The 25,375-nt window shown below is 39.8% G+C and overlaps 1 protein-coding gene across 5 annotated transcripts in view; it reads right to left on the bottom strand.

Annotated features, from left to right (window-relative positions):
* Nucleotides 1–17,577, bottom strand: part of LOC106576836 (protein FAM83H) — a 69,212-nt gene extending 51,635 nt beyond the window's left edge. For 4 of the 5 annotated variants that reach the window (XM_014154291.2, XM_014154289.2, XM_014154290.2 and 1 more), the window contains exons 1-3: nt 17,247–17,577; nt 6,740–7,191; nt 2,640–2,804 (exon numbers count right to left, since the gene is read on the bottom strand). In XM_014154291.2, coding sequence (XP_014009766.1) covers nt 2,640–2,804; nt 6,740–7,183 — 609 coding nt within the window. In that variant the 5' untranslated portion in view covers nt 7,184–7,191; nt 17,247–17,577. Of the gene's footprint in view, nt 1–2,639; nt 2,805–6,739; nt 7,192–16,297; nt 16,628–17,246 lie in introns of those variants that run through there. The other variant, XM_014154287.2, reaches the window with a different exon arrangement.
* Nucleotides 17,578–25,375: the final 7,798 nt, after the last annotated feature.

Below are 25,375 nucleotides of genomic sequence, written 5' to 3'. Positions count from 1 at the left end.
ATATCAGTTTGTCTCTGTGAATGGTTTGTCCTCTGACAAATCAACTGTAAATTTCAGTGTTCCTCAAGGTTCCGTTTTAGGACCACTATTGTGTTCACTATATATTTTACCTCTTGGGGATGTCATTCGAAAATATAATGTTAACTTTCACTGCTATGTGGATGAGACACAGCTGTACATTTCAATGAAACATGGTGAAGCCCCAAAATTGCCCTCGCTGGAAGCCTGTGTTTCAGACATAAGGAAGTGGATGGCTGCAAACTTTCTACTTTTAAACTCGGACAAAACAGAGATGCTTGTTCTAGGTCCCAAGAAACAATGAGATCTTCTGTTGAATCTGACAATTAATCTTGATGGTTGTACAGTCGTCTCAAATAAAACTGTGAAGGACCTCAGCGTTACTCTGGACCCTGATCTCTCTTTTGACAAACATATCAAGATTGTTTCAAGGACAGCTTTTTTCCATCTGCGTAACATTGCAAAGATCAGACATTTTCTGTCCAAAATTGATGCAGAAAAATGTATCCATGCTTTTGTTACTTCTAGGTTCTACTCTACTCTGCTCTACTTTCTGGCTACCTGGATAAAGTACTAAATAAACTTCAGTTAGTGCTAAATATGGCTGCTAGAATCCTGACTAGAAACCAAAAATTGTATCATATTACAGTGCTAGCCTCCCTACACTGGCTTCCTGTTGAGGCAAGGGCTGATTTCAAGGTTTTACTGCTAACCTACAAAGCATTACATGTGCTTGCTCCTACCTATCTTTCCGATTTGGTCCTGCCGTACATACCTATACGTACGCTACGGTCACAAGACGCAGGCTTCCTAATTGTCTCTAGAATTTCTAAGCAAACAGCTGGAGGCAGGGCTTTCTCCTATAGAGCTCCATTTATATGGAATGGTCTGCCTACCCATGTGAGAGACGCAGACTCGGTCTCAACCTTTAAGTCTTTATTGAAGACTCATCTCTTCAGTAGGTCCTATGATTGAGTGTAGTCTGGCCCAGGAGTGTGAAGGTGAACGGAAAGGCACTCGAGCAACGAACCGCCCTTGCTGTCTCTGCCTAGCCGGTTCCCCTCTCTCCACTTGGATTCTCTGCCTCTAACCCTATTACGGGGGCCGAGTCACTGGCTTATTGGTGCTCTTCCATGCCGTCCCTAGGAGGGGTGCATCACTTGAGTGGGTTGAGTCACTGACGTGGTCTTCCTGCCTGGGTTGGCGCCCCCCCTTGGGTTGTGCCGTGGCAGATATTTTTGTAGGCTATACTCTGCCTTGTCTCAGGATGGTAAGTTGGTGGTTGAAGATATCCCTCTAGTGGTGTGAGGGCTGTGCTTTGGCAAAGTGGGTGGGGTTATATCCTGCCTGTTTGGCCCTGTCCAGGGGTATCATCGGATGGGGCCACAGTGTCTCCTGACCCCTCCTGTCTCAGCCTCCAGTATTTATGCTGCAGTAGTTTATGTGTCGGGGGGCTAGGGTCAGTCTGTTATATCTAGAGTATTTCTCCAGTGTCCTGTGTGAATTTAAGTATGCTCTCTCTAATTCTCTCTCTCTCTCTCTCTCTCTCTCTCTCTCTCTCTCTCTCTCGCCCTAGGACCATGCCTCAGGACTACCTGGCATGATGACTCCTTGCTGTCCCCAGTCCACCTGGCCGTGCTGTTGCTCCAGTTTCAACTGTTCTGCCTGCAGCTATGGAACCCTGACCTGTTCACCAGACGTGCTACCTGTCCCAGACCTGCTGTTTTCAACTCTCTAGAGACAGCAGTAGCAGTAGAGGTACTCTCAATGATCGGCTATGAAAAGCCAACTGACATTTACTCCTGAAGTGCTGATGTGTTGCACCCTCGACAACCACTGTGATTACTATTATTTGACCATGCTGGTCATTTATGAACATTTGAACGTCTTGGCCATGTGCTGTTATAATCTCCACCCGACACAGCCAGAAGAGGACTTGCCACCCCTCATAGCCTGGTTACTCTCTAGGTTTCTTCCTAGGTTTGGCCTTTCTAGGGAGTTTTTCCTAGCCACCGTGCTTCTACACCTGCATTGCTTGCTGTTTGGGGTTATAGGCTGGGTTTCTGTACAGCACTTTGAGATATCAGCTGATGTAAGAAGGGCTGGAAAATACATTTGATTCTGTGTTGTATATAAAGTGTAATATTGGGATGCTAACTCAATATAGTATACATTTCAACTCTATATCTGACATGGTACACGTGTCTTATTTTTTTTAAGCCCATAACCATGTGTGTTCAGGCTCCGCAAGTGTCACCACCCTCCATATGGAGCCTTTTCGGATCAAGCATAAGTAGGCTTTTAGTCTAGGCCTCTGCAATGGTTTAGTTCACCGAGTGGGCACAAATATATACATTAGCTTCAAACGTTAAAGCAAATGTTAAAGCATGCAATAGTGAGGCAATATACACGCTGCTCGACTAAAAGCCAAGACCCTCTCTTCCTCCTGGGCAATTATGTGTGAAACACATCTCACTGTCCTAGAAAAGCCCCGGACATGATGAAAACAAGCCGAGGTTCCCCTAGGGCGAAATTCCCTTTTAAAATGATCAATGTATCTTAATAGGAAAACTCCAGCACATACAGTATATTCAAGATAGTGCATCACTTCATAGACTCACTTGAATGTTTTCCAGATTGACCCGGCAGTTGGAAGCCATGCTAGTGAAGTGGTGTGCATTCTGTTCATCCAGAATGATATACACGGCAACATTTCGCATGGCAGCATCCAGAATATCAGCAAAGATGTCCACATCTGTAAAGGTGTCCATTACCACAGCGATCACCTAGAGAGGACCACAGAGCACCCTATCAGACACACTAACATTAGACCTACATTGTCTTCAAATGTTAAAGCATGCAATAGTGAGGCATTATACACACATCACATGCTGTGCAATTACTATTACTATTGTACTATTGCATATCCTTTCTGTTACACACCAACTTCTATAGTATCGTCTGTCTCTGTGCTTGAAATTCATCAGCTTAGTGTATCAATGAAATTCAGATAATGAGTGGAATATATTGTTATAAACAATCTAGAGGCCTCACCTATCGATCATGCGTAGGCACAAATCTGTACGTTAAAACCATGCATGGGATCATGTCCACGCAAAGTGGGAGATTTATCAATATGAATGTTTGCTTGAGAGTGTGCCTAAACTTACACACAGCCATGACCATGCGTACACACAGTGCCAAGTGGTAGAATAAGGGAGCTGCTTGTCAAGCATAGAACGGGGAAAATATATGTTGAAAATGTGTGAAATTGTAAGAGTAATAATTAAATTAGCCTTCCCCGTAGCTCAGTTGGTAGAGCATGGTGTTTGCAACGCCAGGGTTGTGGGTTCGATTCCCACGGGGGGCCAAGTACAAAAAGAAGAAAAAAAAAAATTGTATGAAATGAAAATGAAATGTATGCATTAACTACTGTAAGTCGCTCTGGATAAGAGCGTCTGCTAAATGACTAAAATGTAAATGTAAAATGTAAATCATTTTTCGATTTCATTGTATTTCCATTGTGAATTCATGATACGTATCTTGTGAATTCATGATACATATAAAGTACAGTCGTTTGTTAAATTAGAGGCACGTCATTAGCAAAACGAACAGGAACATATACAATTTTCATCGCACAAAGGGTTGAAGACAAGAGGGGTTTCTTTGTCATGATGCCATCAATGGGTTCCCAAATATGAACGGCGCAATAGACGGAACCCACATCGCCATAAACGCACCATCCCAAAACGAGTTAATCTACAGTGCCGTCAGAAAGTATTCATACCCCTTGACTTATTCCACATTTTGTTGTGTTACAGCCTGAATTCTAAATGGATTAAATTGAGAAAAAGGAAATGTTTGCAAATGTATTTAAAATGAAATACAGAAATATCTCATTTACTGTACATAAGTATTCACACCCCCGAGTCAATATTAGAATACCTTTGGCAGCGATTACATCTGTGGATCTTTCTGGGTAAATCTCTAAGAGCTTTGCACTCTTGGATTGTACAATATTTGCACATTATTCTTTTAACAATCCTTCAAGCTTCTTCAATGCTAGACAGCCATTTTCCAATATTGCCATAGATTTTCAAATCGATTTAAGTCAAAACTCTAACTAGGCCGCTCAGGAACATTCTATGTTATCTTGGTAAGCAACTCCAGTGTATATTTGGCCTTATGTTTTAGATTATTTTCCTGCTGAAAGGTGAATTTGTCTAGGATTTTCCCTGTGCTTAGCTCTATTCCGTTTCTTTTTATCCCCCCCAAAATCTTGATAGTCCTTGCCAATGAACAGCATACCCATAACATGATGCAGCCACCACCATGCTTGAAAGAGTGGTACTCAGTGATGTATTATGTTGGATTTCCCCAAAACACACCACTTTGTATTCAGGACATAAAGTTCATTTCTTTGCAATTTTTTTTTGCAGTTTTACTTTAGTGCCTTATAGCAAACATGCTGCATGTTTAGGAATATTTGTATTCTGTACAAGCTTCCTTCTTTTCACTCTGTCACTTAAGTTAGTATTGTGGAGTAACTAGAATGTTGTTGATCCATCCTCAGTTTTCTCGTACCACAGCCATTAAACTCTGTAACTGCCTCATGGTGAAATCCCTGAGTAGCTTCCTTCCTCTCCAGCAAGGATGAATGCCTGTATCTTTGTTGTGACTGGATGTATTTACACACCATCCAACGTGTAATTAAAAGCTTTACCATGCTCAAATGGATATTCAATGTCTACTTTTTTCATTTTTACCCATTTACCAATAGATGCCCTTCTTTGCAAGACATTGGAAAACCTCCCTGGTCTTTGTGGTTGAATATGTGTTTGAAATTCACTGCGCAACATAGGGACCTTACAGATAATTGTATTTTAGGGGTACGGAGATGAGGTAGTCATTCAACAATCATATTAAACACTATTATGGCACACCGAGTGAGTCCATGCAACTTATTATGTGATTTGTTAAGCACATTTTTACACCTGAACTTATTTAGGCTTGCCATAACAAAGGGGTTGAATACTTACTGACAAGACATTTCAGCTTTTCATTTTTAATTAATTTGGAAACATTGCTGAAAACATAATTCCTCTTTGACATTATGGGGTATTGTGTGTAGGCCAGTGACACAAAATCTCAATGTAATCCATTTTAAATTCAGGCTGTAACATAATAAAAAATATAAAAGATTCAAGGGGTGTGAAAACTTTCTGAAGGCACTGTATGTGAACAGAAATGGCGTCCACTCGTAATGTGCAGGTGATAGTTTGTATGATGCTGAATGTGGTGGCAAGGTGGCTAGGTGGAATGCACGATTTGTTCATTCTGCAGAACAGCAATGTTGGCCTATACGCCTACAGGCGGGAGCTGTTGAGGATGGATGGCTTATTGGTGAGGATGGATGGCTTATTGGTGAGTGTTGCCTACTCATTTGAAGTATATTTGCCATTGCTAAAGCAACGTGAATTGTCCTAATGGTCCTCTCTTTGTAGCTATGTTTTTATTTTTACCGGTCAAGCCACAACTGAGCGAGCTAAATTTAACCTTTTGGTTGTCCTCAATCTCTGAAACTAGCTCAATCTCTGAAACTAGCAACTCTATTTCAGTCTAAACAATACATTTAAAAATATATATATTTTGGTTGCGCAGTTGTAGGCTATTTCATGGTACAGCGTTGTATATTCCTCACAGACTTTAAAGGGATGATTTTGACCATACCTGTATATGGTTAATTGGGGCGCTTCAAAATGCACAAGCACTGAGAACAATTGGTATTTATTAACAGTTATCTCCTACCGGTGTATGTATGACGTTTGTAGGATTGTTTGATAAATTACACCTTTTGTATGCGTAAGAACATTTTAAATTCCGTTCGTAAGTAGTATTTTAGAATAGTTTCTACGCAATATTGATAAATGAGGCCCCAGGTATTTCAGCGGTGGATTGTACACTACACTATAATTCTAAAAGACAGCACATACAGTATAGTGACTCTTTCCACTTTGACCTATTGAAGCACACTGGCTGATAGAGAATTATGTAGCATTTACAGCCACATCCATACATGATTTGGTTTTACCTTCGAACATAAAATGATGTCAAATTGCTACATTTACGAGGTAAAAATATAGAAATGCACAGTTCAGCAGTTATCGAACTACAGTATATACGTTAACTACGCACTACATCATTTTGGTTCAGTAGTTATTTGTTTTGAGCAGTTTGATTAAGTGATATTTCATTGTATTGTTAACAAATGACAAGAAAATCATATCAAAGGTAAAGTGAATATTGCATTTTGAAAACTAGATAATTAGATTGAATATGGAAAATAATCTTGAAGCAACAGAAAAAGTGAATTATGTAGATTATCATTTATGGATATTAATTGTAGGGGCTTGATACAATTTTTGTTAGGACAAATCAAATCTGACATTTTAAACCAGAAATTACAAACTTCAGAAGCCTTTTTAAACTTTGGATACACTACAAGTTTGCATTTCCTGCTGCGCAGGAACATTCTCAGCAACAAAAGAGTGATCAACTACATCTGTAGTGAATTTGTTTGTTGTTCTCTGTCAATGGCAAACGTGCATAAAGATTGCAGAATTCTGCAAGATGGTCCAATGTGCCAATAAATTACTAGAATCTAAAATTGGGATCATGTATACTCTGCTAATAACCATACAAAAAAGAAAAACTGACATACTTGTTGAGCATTCTTGATAAGTCGACGAGCCTGCACCTTGATACTTGGCATATCTGGCTCAGAGGGGTTAACCAGTGTGGTGACATCGGTGGGTCCTATGAAGCGATGCTGTTCGGGCCAGCCAAGGTCAAGACCGGGTGCATCCAAGTCAGAGTGGACGGGCCAGTATGTGTCTGAAGAGCCGTCTCCCCCAGACTCCACATATGGGAGCTCAGGCTGAGTGCTCTGGTACGGAACTTTCACTGTGCACTTAATGTGCTCAATTTCCTGTCTGGAAAGGAAGTCCACCACATCCGCACTCTGGAGGAATTCATAATAGCCCTCCAGGTCATCCTCCACAAGTGCGTCAATGGCCAGCCGGTATTCCTCGCGGTAGTGGGGAGGCACGTAGTTGGGGTCCAGGAGGTCATCCCCGGCTGAGGAACACTGAGAGCGGTGTGCCATACTGATTCCTGAGAGGGAGCCCAAAGAGAGGGTACACACAATGTGAGAACTTGGTAGTGAGGAGAGATGGAAATAAAGTTATAGAGTGGCAGATGTGTAGGCTATGATCAATTCTGCATAGTTATACAAAATACAACGTCACAATTTACACATTAATATTTCATTATGCGTGTCCCCATGTAACCCAACACAAAATAAAACTGGAAAAGTGGAATGGGTGCATTCGGAAAGTATTCAGACCCCTTCTCCTCATTTTGTTACGATACAGCCTTATTCTAAAATGGAATAAATACATTTTTCCTCAATCTACACACAATACACAATAATAACAAAGCGAAAACAGGTTTAGAAAATTTTGCGAATGTATTAAAAAATTAAATAAAAAATACTTTATTTAACATAAGTATTCAGACCCTTTGCTATGAGACTCAAAATTGAGCTCAGGTGCATTCTGTTTCCATTGATTTCCTCCGACACATTGGTGCGGCTGGATTCCGGGTTAAGTGGGCATTGTGTCAAGCAGCAGTGCGGCTTGGTTGGGTTGTGTTTTGGAGGACGCACGGCTCTCGACCTTCGCCTCTCCCGAGTCCATAGCGATGAGACAAGACTGTAACTACAAATTGGATACCACAAAATTGGGGAGAAAAAGGGTACAAAAAAATAAGAAGAAAAAGAGTATGCCTATAGTTAATAGCCTACAAGGGGAATTTAATATTAGTTTCAATATTGTAGTGGAAGATGAGAAGAACGTTTTGCCAAGGCCAAATGCAGGCTACTGTGCAACTCCTTATTTAGGTAGAATGTAATTTTGGAACTCAAATGAATTTATAAAAATGTTTTTTATCATTATTATTATTATTGTATATCATTGTTATTATTGTACACCTATTTACTTATCGAAACAAGAATTTTGAATATGCAAAACATTTTTTTTTTTTATTCTGTTGAGAAATGTTCATTGGCTAAATTTAATTTCATATGTTTAATTGTGTGCTCTGTATTTTGTTTAGGATAGGTTATAAGTAAGTCTGTTGTAAAATAAATAACATTAGCCTATTTCTGTCATTTGTTGGGTATGGTAGGCACTTCCCTTTGTTGGTAATTGCTGCAATATAGCCTGTTCAAAACTTATGTGAAGGTTTAAAATAGTTTGAAATAGTTTTATTTATTTCTGTTGAGACATTTTCGTTGGCCGAATTAAGTTCCAAGTGTAATACCGTGTTTGCCGCAATATAATAGCCTGCACGTATATTCCCTATAAAAAAAATATTTTATTTAACCTTTATTTAACTAGGCAAGTCAGTTAAGAACAAATTATTATTTACAATGGCGGCCTACCCCGGCCAAACCCTAACCCAGATGACTCTGGGCCAATTGTGCGCCGCCCTATGGGACTCCCAATCACAGCCAGTTGTGATACAGCCTGGAATCGAACCAGGGTCTGTAGTGACGCCTCTAGCACTGAGATGCAGTGCCTTAGACTGCTGTGCCACTCAGGAGCCCTGGCTTGACTTACTATTGATATTACCCTAGCAAAGTTTCAAAACTTTTGTGAAGGTTTGTTGTGGTGTGGTGTTGGATTCTAACTTAAAATATCCTTATTCATGTTACCATATTATAACTGGGTGTATGGAAATCTACTGATTGAGAAAGGGGAGTGCAGAAAGTTTACATTCTGTCAGAACATGTTATTGTCAAATCTCATGTGTCCTATGGAGAGCGGCAAAGAGTAACAGTCTGGTTTCAGTCACTGATAAGGTTGGATAGCCGTGGATTAGGGAGGAGTGAGGAATTTGGGCCGAGGTCAGGTCAGATGAAGTGAGAAGGAAAAGTCAACATTTAAGTTCCTGCCTAGCAACAGAAATGTATTGGCTGTCTAGAGGAGCAAGGAGGAGATTGCGCCTAGAAGGAGGGTATACATATATGTGCCTATGTAAACATGTCTTTGTCTTTGCAGCTGTTTGACCCAGTGGGTGAATAAACTTGGTTTGAGCTTTGACTAGTTGTCCGTTAGTTTTTCAGTCTGTTTGGCAGAACCAGTGGCTATTATTAAGCTTTAGCTACTGAAAGCCTATGAGGAAGAATGTTTCAGGCGTACCAGAGTTACTCTTATAATATACATTACAATGCTTATCTTTATAGAAAAAATTCACATAAAAAATGTACGAATTAACCTCTTTCTGTAAGTCTATATCTGTATAGCAGACGCAGTAGCCGTCTGACACAAAGAAATGCATGACAGTGTTGTAGAATGCCGCTGGCATATCTCTATCTATCTCTCTGGGGATAGGCCTAGGCTTCTCTTTCTTTATATAGGCTATATATTTTTATAATAATATCATACAGTGGACTCCTAAGACTGTAGGCCTATGCATGCAATGCCCTGATGCATTTAGTGTTCAAATCTCCGACAGCTGAACCGTGAGGTAGACAATCATTGTTTTAGGAAAGTAGCCCCCCCCCCCCCCAAAAAAAAATAGGACATAAAGTTTTGCATATGATACACATCGAAACAAGGAACAGCACTTTTGTAATTAGTTATAGGCTATTTTTAAGGACATGTAAATGTGGCTGATTTGGCCAATATCCCTTGTTTATTGATGGCGCTGGCTGCATATGGATGTCTGGTAAATTTCTCAAATGTCCGGTCACATTGTCCAGTGCCAAATTTTCCTAAAGGAAACCCTGAAATTCTTATAATGTTAATATGCATATTTTAGAATATTTGAATGAAAATCTGTCGGCAATTGGATGGAAACCTAGCTATAGACACCCTAAAGAGTGTGACAAGTGCGCTAGTCCAGTGTCACTTTGATTATGGCTGCACATCATGGTTCACCAGCAGAACCAAACATCTAAAGAGTAAGCCACAGTTTAGGGTTGAACATTTTCAATTGCTCCTCCCTGAGAACAACCAATTTTCTCACAGGTAACCCATTATTTCCAGGCCAAACTGGAAGTGTCTTTCTAAAGCATATAAAGCATATTTCTGGATTTGATTAGAGCTTTGATGAAAATTCAAGTCTGATGTTACCTGAGCCTGATGAGCCATACATTAAATACATTTTATGAGCACTACATTAAAGACAAAAAAGCCCAAATGATTGTACCGTTATCCAACACATAGCCTAATGATAGGCTACCGCCCATTACGTACGAGAGAAAAACATAAAAGCCCATAGATGTAGCTATGCTCTCTTGGGTAAGTAAAATAAACAAGCTCCAATGAGCTAATCTTGTTGAATGTTGACTGTATTATACTGTATTATATGGACTGGAATTACGCACCTCTTTCAAACCATGAACCTGGTGGAGAACATGTGATGCTGGTGCAGGACATGCGGCCTACAAAGTTACAATAATACTCCATAATATTTCCTCTAATGTTGTGCATATTAGCCTACCTACTCTTTCTCCATTGTTGCTTTATTCCTTCCTCGCTTTCAACAGTTTGCCTAAAGTAAATGTTTAGTTGTCCTGATCTTCATTGTAATGACATGCTTGAATAATATAGGACTAGAATAGGATGCAGATGGCTTTCTTTTCTCTTCACGAACATTGGGGGTTACGGTTCTGAACAAATAACTGCTATAGCCTATCGCCATCCCGCGCTCTCTCTTCTTTCAAACTCCCCGGCCCGTGGCCGTGAGTGCTATTGTCTGCTGTATTTAACATGCAGCAAACAAGAGCTTGTGTCCCTCTTCTAATAGTCTGTTAGTATAAGAAATGCTAAAAATGTATTATTCCTGCAAGCTATTCTAGTCTAGATTTTCCTGGGACTAGAAAAGCTAAGGAGCGTTTTTTAAGGAGAGAAGCTAGCAGAGCGCATGCAGAGTATTGCGCAAGAGACCGAGGCTATAAGTTAGAAGCTTATGCATAGCCCATCATTCATTAGCTAAATATAAGGCTAATAACTGCATTGAATTTATTACCTGAAATTATAACCTGAATGAGGTAGGCTAGGACATATATATACACTACTGCTAATAAGTTTGGGGTCACTTAGAAATGTCCTTGTTTTTCAAAGAAAAGCACATTTCTTGTCCATTAAAATAACATCAAATTGATCAGAAATACAGTGTAGACATTGTTAATGTTGTAAATTACTACTGTAGCTGGAAACTGTATCCCTATGTAGATATTAATGGAATATCTACATAGGCGTACAGAGACCCATTATCAGCAACCATCACTCCTGTGTTCCAATGGCATGTTGTCTTAGCAAATCCAAGTTTATAATTTTAAAAGGCTAATTGATCATTAGAAAACCCTTTTGCAATTATGTTAGCACAGCTGAAAACTGTTGTTCTGATTAAAGCAACAATAAAACTGGCCTTCTTGAGACTAGTTGAGTATCTGGAGCATCATAATTTGTGGATTACAGGCTCAAAATGGCCAGAAACAAAGACCTTTCTTCTGAAACGCGTCAGTCTATTCTTGTTCTGAGAAATGAAGGCTATTCCATATGAGAAATTGCCAAGAAACTGAAGATCTTGTACAACGGTGTGTACTCCTTTCACAGAACAGCGCAAACTGGCTCTAACCAGAATAGAAAGAGGAGTGGGAGGCCCCAATGCACAACTTAGCAAGAGGACAAGTACATTAGAGTGTCTAGTTTGAGAAACAGACACCTCACAAGTCCTCAACTGGCAGCTTCATTAAATAGTACCCACAAAACACCAGTCTCAACGTCAACAGTGAAGAGGCGATTCCGGGATGCTGGCCTTCTAGGCAGAGTTGCAAAGAAAAAGCCATATCTCAGTCTGGCCAATAAAAAGAAAAGATTAAGATCGGAAAAACACAGACACTGGACAGAGGAAGACTGGAAAAAAGTGTTATGGACAGACAAATCTAAGTTTGAGGTGATCGGATCTGTCACGTCCTGGCCAGTATAAGGTCAATTGGTATTGTAGTTTGGTCAGGACGTGGCAGAGGGTATTTGTTTTATGTGGTTCGGGGTGGTGTTTTGGAAAGTAGGGTGTTTGATTTAGTATTTCCGGGTTTTTGGGTTATGGTCTGTGTTTATGTATTTCTATGTGTTATCTAGTTAGTTGTATGTCTATGTTTGGTTAATTGGGGTGGACTTCCAATTGAAGGCAGCTGTGTGGTGTTGCCTTTGATTGGAAGTCCTATATTAGTTGGGTGTGTTTGTTTGTCTAATTGTGGGAGATTGTTTTTGCATTGCGTGTTTTGTAGCCTGTAAAACTGTTGCACTATCGTTGCTTATTGTTTTTTGTATCGTGTTCACGTTAGAGATTTATTAAATTCAAAGATGAACACGACCTCCGCTGCGTATTGGTCTACCTTTTCTGACGAGGACTTTTCTATTTCTTCTGAAGACGATGAATGCTGTGACAGGATCACAAGAAGAATATTCGTGAGACGCATAAAAAATGAAAAGATGCTGGAGGAGTGCTTGACGCCATCTGTCAAGCATGGTGGAGGTAATGTGATGGTCTGGGGGTGCTTTGGTGGTGGTAAAGTTGGAGATTTGTACAGGGTAAAAGGGATCTTGAAGAAGGAAGGCTATCACTCTATTTTGCAATGCAATGCCATACCCTGTGGACGGCGCTTAACTGGAGCCAATTTCCTCCTACAATAGGACAATGACCCAAAGCACAGCTCCAAACTATGCAAGAACTATTTAGGGAAGAAGCAGTCAGCTGGTATTCTGTCTATAATGGAGTGGCCAGCACAGTCACCGGATCTCAACTAAAGGTCGACCGATTATGATTTTTCAGCGCCGATACCGATTATTGGAGGGCCAAAAAAAGGCCGATACCGATTAATCGGCCAATTTTTTTATATATATTTATAATAATGACAATTACAGCAATACTGAATGAACAATGAACACTTTGATTTTAACTTAATATAATACATCAATAAAATCTATTTAGTCTGAAATAAATAATGAAACATGTTCAATTTGGTTTAAATAATGCAAAAACAAAGTGTTGGAGAAGAAAGTAAAAGTGCAATATGTGTCATGTAAAAAAGCTAACGTTTAAATTCCTTGCTCAGAACATGAGAACATATGAAAGCTGGTGGTTCCTTTTAACATGAGTCTTCAATATTCCCAGGTTAGAAGTTTTAGGTTGTAGTTATTATAGGACTATTTCTCTCTATACCATTTGTATTTCATATACCTTTGACTATTGGATGTTCTAATAGGTACTTAAGTATTGCCAGCCTAATCTCGGGAGTTGATAGGCTTGAAGTCATGAACAGTGCAATGCTTGAAGCATTGCGAAGAGCCACTGGCAAATGCAGGAAAGTGCTGTTTGAATGAATGCTTACGAGCCTGCTGCTGCCTACCACCGCTCAGTCAGACTGCTCTATCAAATCATAGACTCTAATTATAATATAATAACACACAGAAATACGAGCCTTAGGTCATTAATATGGTCAAATCCGGAAACTATCATTTTGAAAACAAAACGTTTATTCTTTCAGTGAAATACGGAACCTTTCCGTATTTTATCTAACGTCTAAATATTGCTGTTACATTGCACAACCTTCAATGTTATGTCATAATTACGTAAAATTCAGGCAAATTAGTTCGCAACGAGCCAGGCTGCCCAAACTGTTACATATACCCTGACTTTGCGTGCAATGAACGCAAGAAAAGTGACACAATTTCCCTAGTTTAATATTGCCTGCTAACATGAATTTCTTTTAACTAAATATGCAGGTTTAAAAAATATACTTCTGTATTTTGATTTTAAGAAAGGCATTGATGTTTATGGTTAGGTACGCATTGGTGCAACGTCAGTGCTTTTTTCGCGAATGCGCTTGTTAAATCACCCGTTTGGCGAAGTAGGCTGATAAATTAACAGGCACCGCATCGATTATATGCAACGCTGGACAAGCTAGATAAACTAGTAATATCATCAACCATGTGTAGTTAACTAGTGATTATGTTAAGACTGATTGTTTTTTATAAGATACGTTTAATGCTAGCTAGCACCTTACCTTGGCTCCTTGCTGCACTCGCATAACAGGTAGTCAGCCTGCCACGCAGTCTCCTCGTGGAGTGCAATGTAATCGGCCATGATCGGTGTCCAAATATGCCGATTCCCGATTGTTATGAAAACTTGAAATCGGCCCTAATTAATCGGCCATTCCGATTAATCGGCTGACCTCTAATCTCAACCCTATTGAGCTGTTGTGGGAGCAGCTTGACCGTATGGTACGTAAGAAGTGCCCATCAAGCCAATCCAACTTGTGGGATGTGCTTCAGGAAGCATGGGGTGAAATCTCTTCAGATTAACTCAACAAATTGACAACTAGAATGCCAAAGGTCTGCAAGGCTGTAATTGCTGCAAATTTAGGATTCTTTGACGAAAGCAAAGTTCGAAGGACAAAATTATTTCAATTAAAAATCATTATTTATAACCTTGTCAACGTCTTGACTATATTTCCTATTCATTCTGCAACTCACTTCATGTATATTTTCATGGAAAACAAGGACATTTCTAAGTGACCCCAAACTTTTGAATAGTGTATCTATACAAAAGTATGTGGACACCCCTTCAAATTAGTGGATTCGGCTATTTCAGCTACACCCGTAGCTGACAGGTGTATAAAATTGAGCACACCACCATGCAATCTCCATAGACAAACATTGGCAGTAGAATAGCCTTACTGAAGAGCTCAGTGACTTTCAACATGGCACTGTCATTGGATGCCACCTTCCCAACAAGTCAGTTTGTAAAATGTATGCCCTGCTAGAGCTTGCCTAGTCAACTGTAAGTGCTGTTATTGTGAAGTGGAAATGTCCAGGAGCAACAACGGCTCAGCCGTGAAGTGGTAGGCCATACAAGCTCATAGAACGGGACCGCTGAGTGCTGAAGCGCATAGCGGGTAAAAGTCATCTGTCCTCTGTTGCAACACCCACACAAATGCTTTGTTTGTAAATTATGTCTGAGTGTTGGCTCTCCGTAAATGTTTAAACAAGAAACCGTGTTGTCTGGTTTGCTTAATACAAGGAATGTGAAATGATTTATACTTTTACATTTACTTCTGATACTTAAGTGTATTTCAGCAAAGTACATTTACTTTTGATACTTAAGTATATTTAAAACCAAATACTTTTAGTCTTTTACTCAAGTAGTATTTTACTCTGTGACTTTCACTTTTACTTGAGTCATTTTCTATGAAGGTATCTTGACTTTTACTTTCGAGTATGATCTTTGGCTACTTTTTCTACCACTGGTAGTCTCTATGTTGAACAGGATTATCTATTTTGGATGCAATTTGAATGGAAATGATGGAGAAAAAGAGAGCCTATGACAGAGTGAGCACTGATTTAAAGCAACAATATTCAAGTGGCATGCTGTTTTATAACTCTACAGCTGAAATAAATAAAAAATTATCTTTACAATTAAATGATAAGGTGACCCCCGAAACCCAGATGGAGACGTGTAAATTAGACACGCATTTAGTCCTTATATTACTGTAGCATATACTGCAACAAATGTAGGGACCATAATGGAAATAAGTCCCCGACTTTATTGTGCAATACCATGATATTGAAGTGCCCAAAGTCAGTATGTTTTGTTTATTTGTTGTGTGGTGCATTGGTACAGAAACCTATAGGTGGAAAATTTGTTGCATATATTTGATATAATTATAGATCTGGCATTAAAATGTTGAAATCCTGATTCCCACTAGATGATCATTGTCTGCAACCGGCTCTGATCGTGAAGTAATGAAACAGGAATGAATAGAGAGCTCATCTGTGGTGGTCAGCGAACCCTCAACCTTCTGGCCATAGCCCTGCAAGGCATCTATTGTGCCACAAAAACATGCTGAAGTGGCAAAGTCGATATCCACGTTTATAAAACAGGGTTATTCGTGTGAGTAAACATTATTTTGAGTTAATTCTATGAGGGGGGAGGGTGTTCAATTTATTTTACAGTAGCTTACAAGGGGAGGGTCATGTGAACATATTTGTAATGTTGTGGGGGGTGGGGTGGGGGTGGGGTGCATTCTTTTTTTTAGGACACCTTGAGTTGGACAAGCTCCCCTCGTAAATGTCGACCTGTCCCTAAGAGAGAAATGTTCCACATTATCTTCCTATATGTTTCCTGAAAAACTTTAAGAACTAACCTTATGGCATAACTGAGATTCTTCCTGAACTTAATCATCCATGGTTTCAGTTTAGGCTATTATGATTTAGTTCTTCTCTTGAACCGGTATTCCCCACTGATACTGTATCGCATTCCTAGTCTGGCTGGACTCCTCAAAAAGAGCGTTCTGCGTGGCTTGATCACCTACCCCGGCAGAACCAGTTTATTTTCATGCTTGCTTGAGGCATGTTAGGGAGAATGGAAGAGTTTCTGAAGTGAGAAAGAAGCCCGTCTCACAGATTGCTGACGAGTTATGCCCCGCCTCAAAGTAACCCATCCTAACTGCAAATGTTCTATTTATTCCAGTTTCGTGACATGGACGCGAAAATGTGGTGTTTTATGGTGCTTTCAAAACAACTGGGACTCGGAAAAAACGAGGTGAATTCACGATGTCAGTGATCTTCAAGGCGGAAAGTCGCTCTAGAAAGGAGCTTTAGAAAGAGCCCCGAGTTCCCGACTTGGAATTCAAAGTTGGATGACCGTTCAAAACGGTTTTTCCCAGTCGGAGCTCGTTCCCAGTAGTCTTGAACGCACTGAAGTCGGAAGTCTTGAGATTTCCAAGTTCCTAGTGTCCAGTTATTTTGAACGCGGCAGTATAAACGTATTTCATGCCATTCTACATCATTTAGGCCTACATGACAGGAGACATCAGAATATTTGTTAATACTACAAAAATGACCAAAATTAGTAGCGACTATGACACTGTCAAACAGATAAATGAACACGACCTGGACCGGTTTCCCAAAAGCATTTTAGGCTAAGTTTATTGGATCCTATGGTTTTAAAATAAACGCAGCCTTATTAATATGCTTTTGGGAAAACGTACTTGGTCTTGACCTGGCCTAGGGCCAATAAAAAGAGGGGAGACACATATTGTACAATAAATATTAGGAGGCTACTAATTCAACTTTCCAGTGGCACTGACTCACCCAATGATGGAGATAGATAGCATGAGTATGCGTAGCCTAGGTTTCTTACTGTACAGGTGATGGTCTCAAGATAGGCCTGACTACTTTGAAAAACAGTGCTGTTCGTTGAGGGAAAAAATGGTAGCTTCTACTGACAAATTAGTCTTCTCTTTCAGGCAGTAGGCATTTGCTTTCCAAACGTATTTCCCACGATTGTATTTTGAAATTTGCGAAAGGCCTTTAGCTATTCACTGCCAGCGCGAAAAAAAATATTATCCATAGAAATAGAATCCATAGAACGAAAGTGCCCATTCAAGTCAGGACTAACAGCCATTTTGAGCATACCCATGAGTTTACGACTCAAATTACGAGGGTGAGGTTCCCAAACCCTTCCCAGATAGCATATTTGGTTCCTTGGAAGTTGTGAGAACGTACATTTTTGGTTTCCAATTGGTTCTCGGGAAAAACAGTTTTTTTGAGAATGGAAGTGAAAATGCAGGCTGTTTTGGGAAATTACATTCTTAGGTTGCAGGTAGGTTCTGAGAAAGTGTTTCTATATTTATTTAACTAGACAAGTAAGTTAAGAACATATTCTTATTTACAATGACAGCCTAGAAACAGTGGGGTAACTGCCTTGTTCAGGGGCAGAATAACAGATTTTTATCTTGTCAGCTCAGCGATTCAATCTAGCAACCTCTTGGTTACTGGCCCAATGCTCTAACCACTAGTCTACCTGCCACCCCAATGGTTACCCCGAAAGTTTTCCTGGGAGGTTTTATTAACTTTCTGAGAACAGAAATTATATGATATTTGAAAGTAATTAAATAACATTCTGAGAACATGTTTCAAGAATACTTTGATTAACACAGCTAACTTAGGGTAACTGTTTTGAACTCCAAGCACAGATAGGATACATGGAAATTAATGTGCTTAGGTTTTAATCATGCAAACACATTTTAATATTGCAGATAGATTGTGGCTTCCGTCAATGTAATTGTCTGAATCATTTTGAATCTCCCATATATATTTTTGTAAATATATATATATATATACACTAAATCAAATGTATTTATATACCCCTTCTTACATCAGCTGATATATCAAAGTGCTGTACAGAAACCCAGCCTAAAACTCCAAACAGCAAGCAATGCAGGTGTAGAAGCACGGTTGCTAGGAAAAACTCCCTAGAAAGGCCAAAACCTAGGAAGAAACCTAGAGAGGAACCAGGCTATGAGGGGTGGCCAGTCCTCTTCTGGCTGTGCCGGGTGGAGATTATAACAGAACATGGCCAAGATGTTCAAATGTTCATAAATGACCAGCATGGTCAAATAATAGTAATCACAGTGAACAGGTCAGGGTTCCATAGCCGCAGGCAGAACAGTTGAAACTGGAGCAGCAGCACGGCCAGGTGGACTGGGGACAACAAGGAGTCATCATGCCAGGTAGTCCTGAGGCATGGTCCTAGGGCTCAGGTCCTCCGAGAGAGAGAAAGAAAGAATTAGAGAGAGCATAGTTAAATTCACACAGGACACCGGATAAGACAGGAGAAATACTTCAGATATAACAAACTGACCCTAGCCCCCCGACACATAAACTACTGCAGCATAAATACTGGAGGCTGAGACAGGAGGGGTCAGGAGACACTGTGGCCCCATCCGATGATACCCCCGGACAGGGCCAAGCAGGCAGGATATAACCCCACCCACTTTGCCAAAGCACAGCCCCCACACCACTACCAGTCAAAAGTTTTAGAACACCTACTCATTCAAGGGTTTTTCTTTATTTGTAATATTTTCTACATTGTAGAATCATAGTGAAGACATCAAAACTATGAAATAACACATATGGAATCATGTAGTAACCAAAAAAGTGTTAAACAAATCAAAATAAAATTTAGATTCTTCAAAGTAGCTACCCTTTTCCTTGATGACAGCTTTGCACATGCTTGGCATTCTCTCAACCAGATTCATGAGGTAGTCACCTGGAATGCATTTCAATTTAAGGTGTGCCATCTTAAAAATTTGTGGAATTTCTTTCCTTCTTAATGCGTTTGAGCCAATCAGTTGTGTTGTGACAAGGTAGGCGGTATACAGAAGAAAGCTCAACTTGGTAAAAAACCAAGTCCATGTTATGGCAAGAACAGCTCAAATAAGCAAAGAGAAACAACAGTCCATTATTACTTTAAGACATGATGGTCAGTCAATCCAGAAAATGTCAAGAACATTTCTTCAATTGCAGTCACAAAAACCATCAACCGCCATGATGAAACTCGCTCTCATGAGGACCGCCACAGGAATGAAAGACCCAGAGTTACTTCTCCTGCAGAGGATAAATTCATTAGAGTTAACCTGTTAGGGCTAGGGGGCAGTATTGACACGGCTGGATAAAAAACGTACCCGATTTAATCTGGTTACTACTCCTGCCCAGTAACTAGAATATGCATATAATTATTGGCTTTGGATAGAAAACACCCTAAAGTTTCTAAAACTGTTTGAATGGTGTCTGTGAGTATAACAGAACTCATATGGCAGGCAAAAACCTGAGAAGATTCTGAACAGGAAGTGGCCTGTCTGACAAGTTGTTGTTCATCTTGGCTCTTTTTATTGAAGACTGAGGATCTTTGCTGTAACGTGACACTTCCTACGGCTCCCATAGGCTCTCAGAGCCCGGGAAAAAGCTGAATGATATCGAGGCAGCCCCAGGCTGAAACACATTTACGCTTTTGGCAAGTGGCCGATCAGAGGACAATGGGCTTAGGCGCATGCACGAGTCGACCCCGTGCTTTATTTTCTTTCCTCTTTTTACCTAAACGCAGATTCCCGGTCGGAATATTATCGCTTTTTTACGAGAAAAATTGCATAAAAATTGATTTTAAACAGCGGTTGACATGCTTCGAAGTACGGTAATGGAATATTTCAAATTTTTTTGTCACGAATTGCGCCATGCTCGTCACCCTTATTTACCCTTTCGGATAGTGTCTTGAACGCACGAACAAAACGCCGCTATTTGGATATAACAATGGATTATTTGGGACCAAACCAACATTTGTTATTGAAGTAGAAGTCCTGGGAGTGCATTCTGACGAAGAACAGCAAAGGTAATAACATTTTTCTTATAGAAAATCTGACTTTGGTGAGTGCTAAACTTGCTGGGTGTCTAAATAGCTAGCCCTGTGATGCCGGGCTATCTACTGAGAATATTGCAAAATGTGCTTTCACCGAAAAGCTATTTTAAAATCGGACATATCGAGTGCATAGAGGAGTTCTGTATCTATAATTCTTAAAATAATTGTTATGCTTTTTGTGAACGTTTATCGTGAGTAATTTAGTAAATTCACCGGCAGTGTTCGGTGGGAATGCTAGTCACATGCCAGTCACATGCTAATGTAAAAAGCTGTTTTTTGATATAAATATGAACTTGATTGAACAAAACATGCATGTATTGTATAACATAATGTCCTAGGGTTGTCATCTGATGAAGATCATCAAAGGTTAGTGCTGCATTTAGCTGTGGTTTGGGTTTGTGACATTATATGCTAGCTTGAAAAATGGGTGTCTGATTATTTCTGGCTGGGTACTCTGCTGACATAATCTAATATTTTGCTTTCGTTGTAAAGCCTTTTTGAAATCGGACAGTGTGGTTAGATTAACGAGAGTCTTGTCTTTAAAATGGTGTAAAATAGTCATATGTTTGAAAAATTGAAGTTTTTGCATTTTTGAGGTATTTGAATATCGCGCCACGGGATTACACTGGCTGTTGAGTAGGTGGGACGCAAGCGTATATTTTTTTCCCCCACATCACACATAAATGACAAAGCAAAAACAGGTTTTTAGACATTTTTGCAAATGTATAAAAACAACGGAAATATCACATTTACATAAGTATTCAGACCCTTTACTTTGTTGACGCACCTTTGGCAGCGATTACAGCCTTGAGTCTTCTTGGGAATGACGCTACCAGTTTGGCCTACCTGTATTTAGGGCGGTTTTCCCATTTTTCTCTGCAGATCCTCTCAAGCTCTGTCAGGTTGGATGAGGACCGTCACTGCACAGTTATTTTCAGGTCTCTCCAGAGATGTTAGATCGGGTTCAAGTCTGGGCTCTGGCTGGGCCACGCAAGGACATTCAGAGACTTGTCTTGAAGCCTCATTGTCTTGGCTGTGTGCTTAGTGTCATTGTCCTGTTGGAAGGTGAACCTTCGCCCCAGTCTGAGGTCACGAGTGCTCTGGAGCAGGTTTTCATCAATCATCTTTCTGTACTTTGCTCCGTTCATCTTTCCCTTGGTCCTGACTAGTCTCCCAATCCCTGCTGCTGAGAAACATCCCCACAGCATGATGCTGCCACCACCATGCTTCACCGTAGGGATGGTGCCAGGTTCCACGCTTGGCATTCAATCCAATGAGTTCAGCCTTAATTTCATCAAACCAGAGAATCTTGTTTCTCATGGTCTGAGAGTCCTTTAGCAAACTCCAAGCGGGCTGTCATGTGCCTTTTACTGAGGAGTTGCCACTCTACCATAAAGGCCTGATTGGTAGAATACTGCAGAGATGGTTGTCCTTCTGGAAGGTTCTCCCATCTCCACAGAGGAACTCTGGAACTCTGTCAGAGTGGCCATTGGGTTCTTGGTCACCTCCCTGACCAAGGCTGTTCTCCCTTCGATTGCTCAGTTTGGCTGGGCAGCCAGCTCTAGGAAGAGTCTTGGTGGTTCCAAACTTCTTTAATTTAAGAATGATGGAGGCCACTGTGTTCTTGGGGACCTTCAATGCTGCAGGCTTTTTTGGTAGTCTTCCCCAGTTCTGTGCCTCGACACAATTCTGTCTCAGAGCTCTACGGACAATTCCTTCGACCTCATGGCTTGGTCTTTGGTCTGTCAACTGTAGAACTTTATATAGACAAGTGTGTGCCTTTCCAAATCATGTCCAATCAATTGAATTTACCACAGGTGGACTCCAATCAAGTTGCAGAAACATCTCAAGGGTGATCAATGGAAACAGGATACACCGGAGCTCAATTTCGAGTCTCATAGCAAGGGGTCTGAATACTTATGTAAATATGGTATTTCTGGTTTTTATTTTTAATAAATTTGCAAAATTTTCAAGAAAACGTTTCACTTTGTCATTATGGGGTATTGTGTGTAGATTGATGAGGAAAAAAAATAATTTAATCAATATAGAAAAAGGGAAGGGGTCTGAATACTTTCTGAATGCCCTGTAGTTGGTATTCATATCACAATATATATAAATTCTCTACAAAATGAATTTCAATAGAAAACTAAGAAAAATAGCCAAAATCCTGCAACCATGGAGAGGTAAATACTTTTCTATTTATGAAAAAATTACACCAATTAACTCCTTAGTCATATCTCAGTTTACTCACTTACTTATGGCGCTGACTATTCCGGAAGGTTCGTACTTTTTTGTTGTTGTTGCTTTATCTGGGATGCTAAACCAGACATGATGAAGCATGCCTATCTATATAATGAATATAAATTGGGTGGGCTGAGATGAGATGATTAAATATAGAAGCACTAAAGCTCTCTAAAAGCTTCACTTATTCAAAAGTTTTACTTGAATCCAAAATTGTTCTCAAGTAGATTACTAAGGAAAGCTCATCCCTTGTTTAAAAATGGCCTTTTTGCTTTGTGCAGATTGCCATTTCTCATTTTCGATTAATTGAAAATGAAACCTTGTTCAAAGTATCTCACTTTTTCAAACAAGCAATGCAGAGCTGGTTACAATTTCAAATTCATCCCCCAGAAAAGATAGAACATATTATGATTGAACTCAAATGTGCTGCTTGATAAAATATTCGTATTTATGGAAAAATTGTTTGAGAAGGCTATTCTGTTTTTAAATTATATTGTAAATTGGAGTGGTAGAATTATGTATTTCAGGGAGCTATCGGAATTACATGGGAAGGTCTGGTCAGTCCAAGATTACAACCAACTGATTACAGCACTATCCCAAAAATGGAGAAGGCAGGTGGCAGTTGGAGGATGTAGGGAATAGATCCACCATTGAACACAAAAACACTTGTTACAGAATATTTTACATAGAAATAACATCTGTATAAATAGGAAAATATACCAGTTTAATTTAAGACGCAGGATGTTAACAGCTGTGCCATACAGACTGCAAAATAGTTGGGAAGATATTTTTGATAATTTAAGTAAATGTAATCTTTACTTCAAGTCAGATGTTTATATGTTATGTATAAAAGGCATATGTATGCATTGTTTACTATTTCAGTTTATTTATAACAATGTCATTGTTGGAGTTCAGGTGTTTGACGGGCTTGATGTGTGACTCGGTGCATTCTTGTCAAATAAATATGCTTATTCATTCATCTTTATGGATACATTCTGCAATTAGTTAAATTGGTATTTGAATCCGCAACAGAACATGCCAACAAGTTAGTTTTTAATTTCTTTAATACAGCAGTGCCTTCTGACACCATGAATTAAAATGGATTTCACCTTGTTCATATAGTTGGCAGACATTTATACGGGATGAAATATAAACCTCCACTGGCTGACGGAGAAGAGGATCTGGTAAAATAAGGGTATGTTTCTAATATCATCTAGGTAGGTGAGTAGCTAGCAAGTTAGCTAGATTCTTTGCAAAATACTAGCCTCGTATTCACTGCACATTGTAAATATCTATCCTAGAAGCAGTCAGTATTCTGTACAAGACACAAGAACAAATGCATACATAAGACAACAGGTATTAGTTAAATAAAATATGGAACAGTAAATGAAAATGCTAAATATATAGTTCGTTTGGATCAAGGTAGCTAGTAGCTAGCTAGCTTACAGTAAAAGTGTCAGTTAGAGGGAAATGCCAGAGCTTGCAGGGATTTGTAGTCTTTCATGATATCTACATTGATGCTAATTAGCATTTTAGAATCTTAGTAAATAGAGGCAAATATATTGATAAAAGTCACATTTACAAGGTTATCAAAATATCACGGCAGTAAAAGCCTACATGAAACAGACCTTGTTTGAAGTGGCTCTAAAATCACATATGGGAAAAAAGAATGACCGCTAGGTTTTATGGGTATTATGCCAGATCAACTGTGGGGCTCTATGGGCAAAGATAGAAGGAGGGTTAGTTACCAGTATCTTTGGTATGGGTACACTCTCAATGGCCGGCAGTCCACCCATTATACCATACTATCACTGGGCAGGGGAGGTGCAACTGCTCAGCCAAAAGTCAGACACGACGAACTGTGGTTTTTCAACAGCGAGGCTCAGATCAACATGGCAGTGTTGTCATTGTTTATAAAAGTTATTTATAATGTCGAAATAAACATGTCTCCAACTCCCATATCATACACTCAAAATGTGTGTACATTGTACAATCAATTAGGGAGAGAGAGCCTCAAATATCACATCCATTTGTATATCCACTGTAGCATTCTATATATGAATCGCCAAAGTTCAAGTTATGCCTTTGGTCACGTTCCCATGGAGCAAACAAAAACACCCTAATGAATGGTTGACAATAGAGCCTCCCACAATGCAGGCGATGGCCGCAGGATGAAGTTGGTGAAGAGCCCTGACAGTAAATCTCAGTAAGACCAAAATAATGGTGTTCCAAAAAATGTCCAGTCACCAGGACCACAAATTCTATCTAGACACCATTGCCCTAGAGCACACAAAACTACACATACCTTGGCCTAAACATCAGCGCCACAGGTAACTTCCACAAAGCTGTGAACGATTTGAGAGACAAGGCAAGGGTATTCTATGCCATCAAAAGGAACAAAATTCGACATACCAATTAGGATCTGGCTAAAAATACTTGAATCAGTTATAGAACCCATTGCCCTTTATGGTTGTGAGGTCTGGGGTCCGCTCACCAACCAAGCATTCATAAAATGGGACAACCACCAAATTGAGACTGCATGCAGAATTCTGCAAAACAATATCCTCTGTGTACAACGTAAATCACAAAATAATGCAAGCAGAGCAGAATTAGGCCGATACCCGCTAATGATCAAAATCCAGAAATGAGCCGTTTAAAATTCTACAACCACCTAAAAGGAAGCGATTCCCAAACCTTCCATAACAAAGCCATCACCTACAGAGAGATGAACCTGGCGAAGAGTCCCAAAAGCAAGCTGGTTCTGGGGCTCTGTTCACCAACAGAC

This window comes from Salmo salar, chromosome ssa18, assembly GCF_905237065.1.
Source record: "Salmo salar chromosome ssa18, Ssal_v3.1, whole genome shotgun sequence".
In the NCBI taxonomy this organism is placed as follows: domain Eukaryota; kingdom Metazoa; phylum Chordata; class Actinopteri; order Salmoniformes; family Salmonidae; genus Salmo; species Salmo salar.
This window is presented reverse-complemented; position numbering and strand designations above follow the sequence as displayed.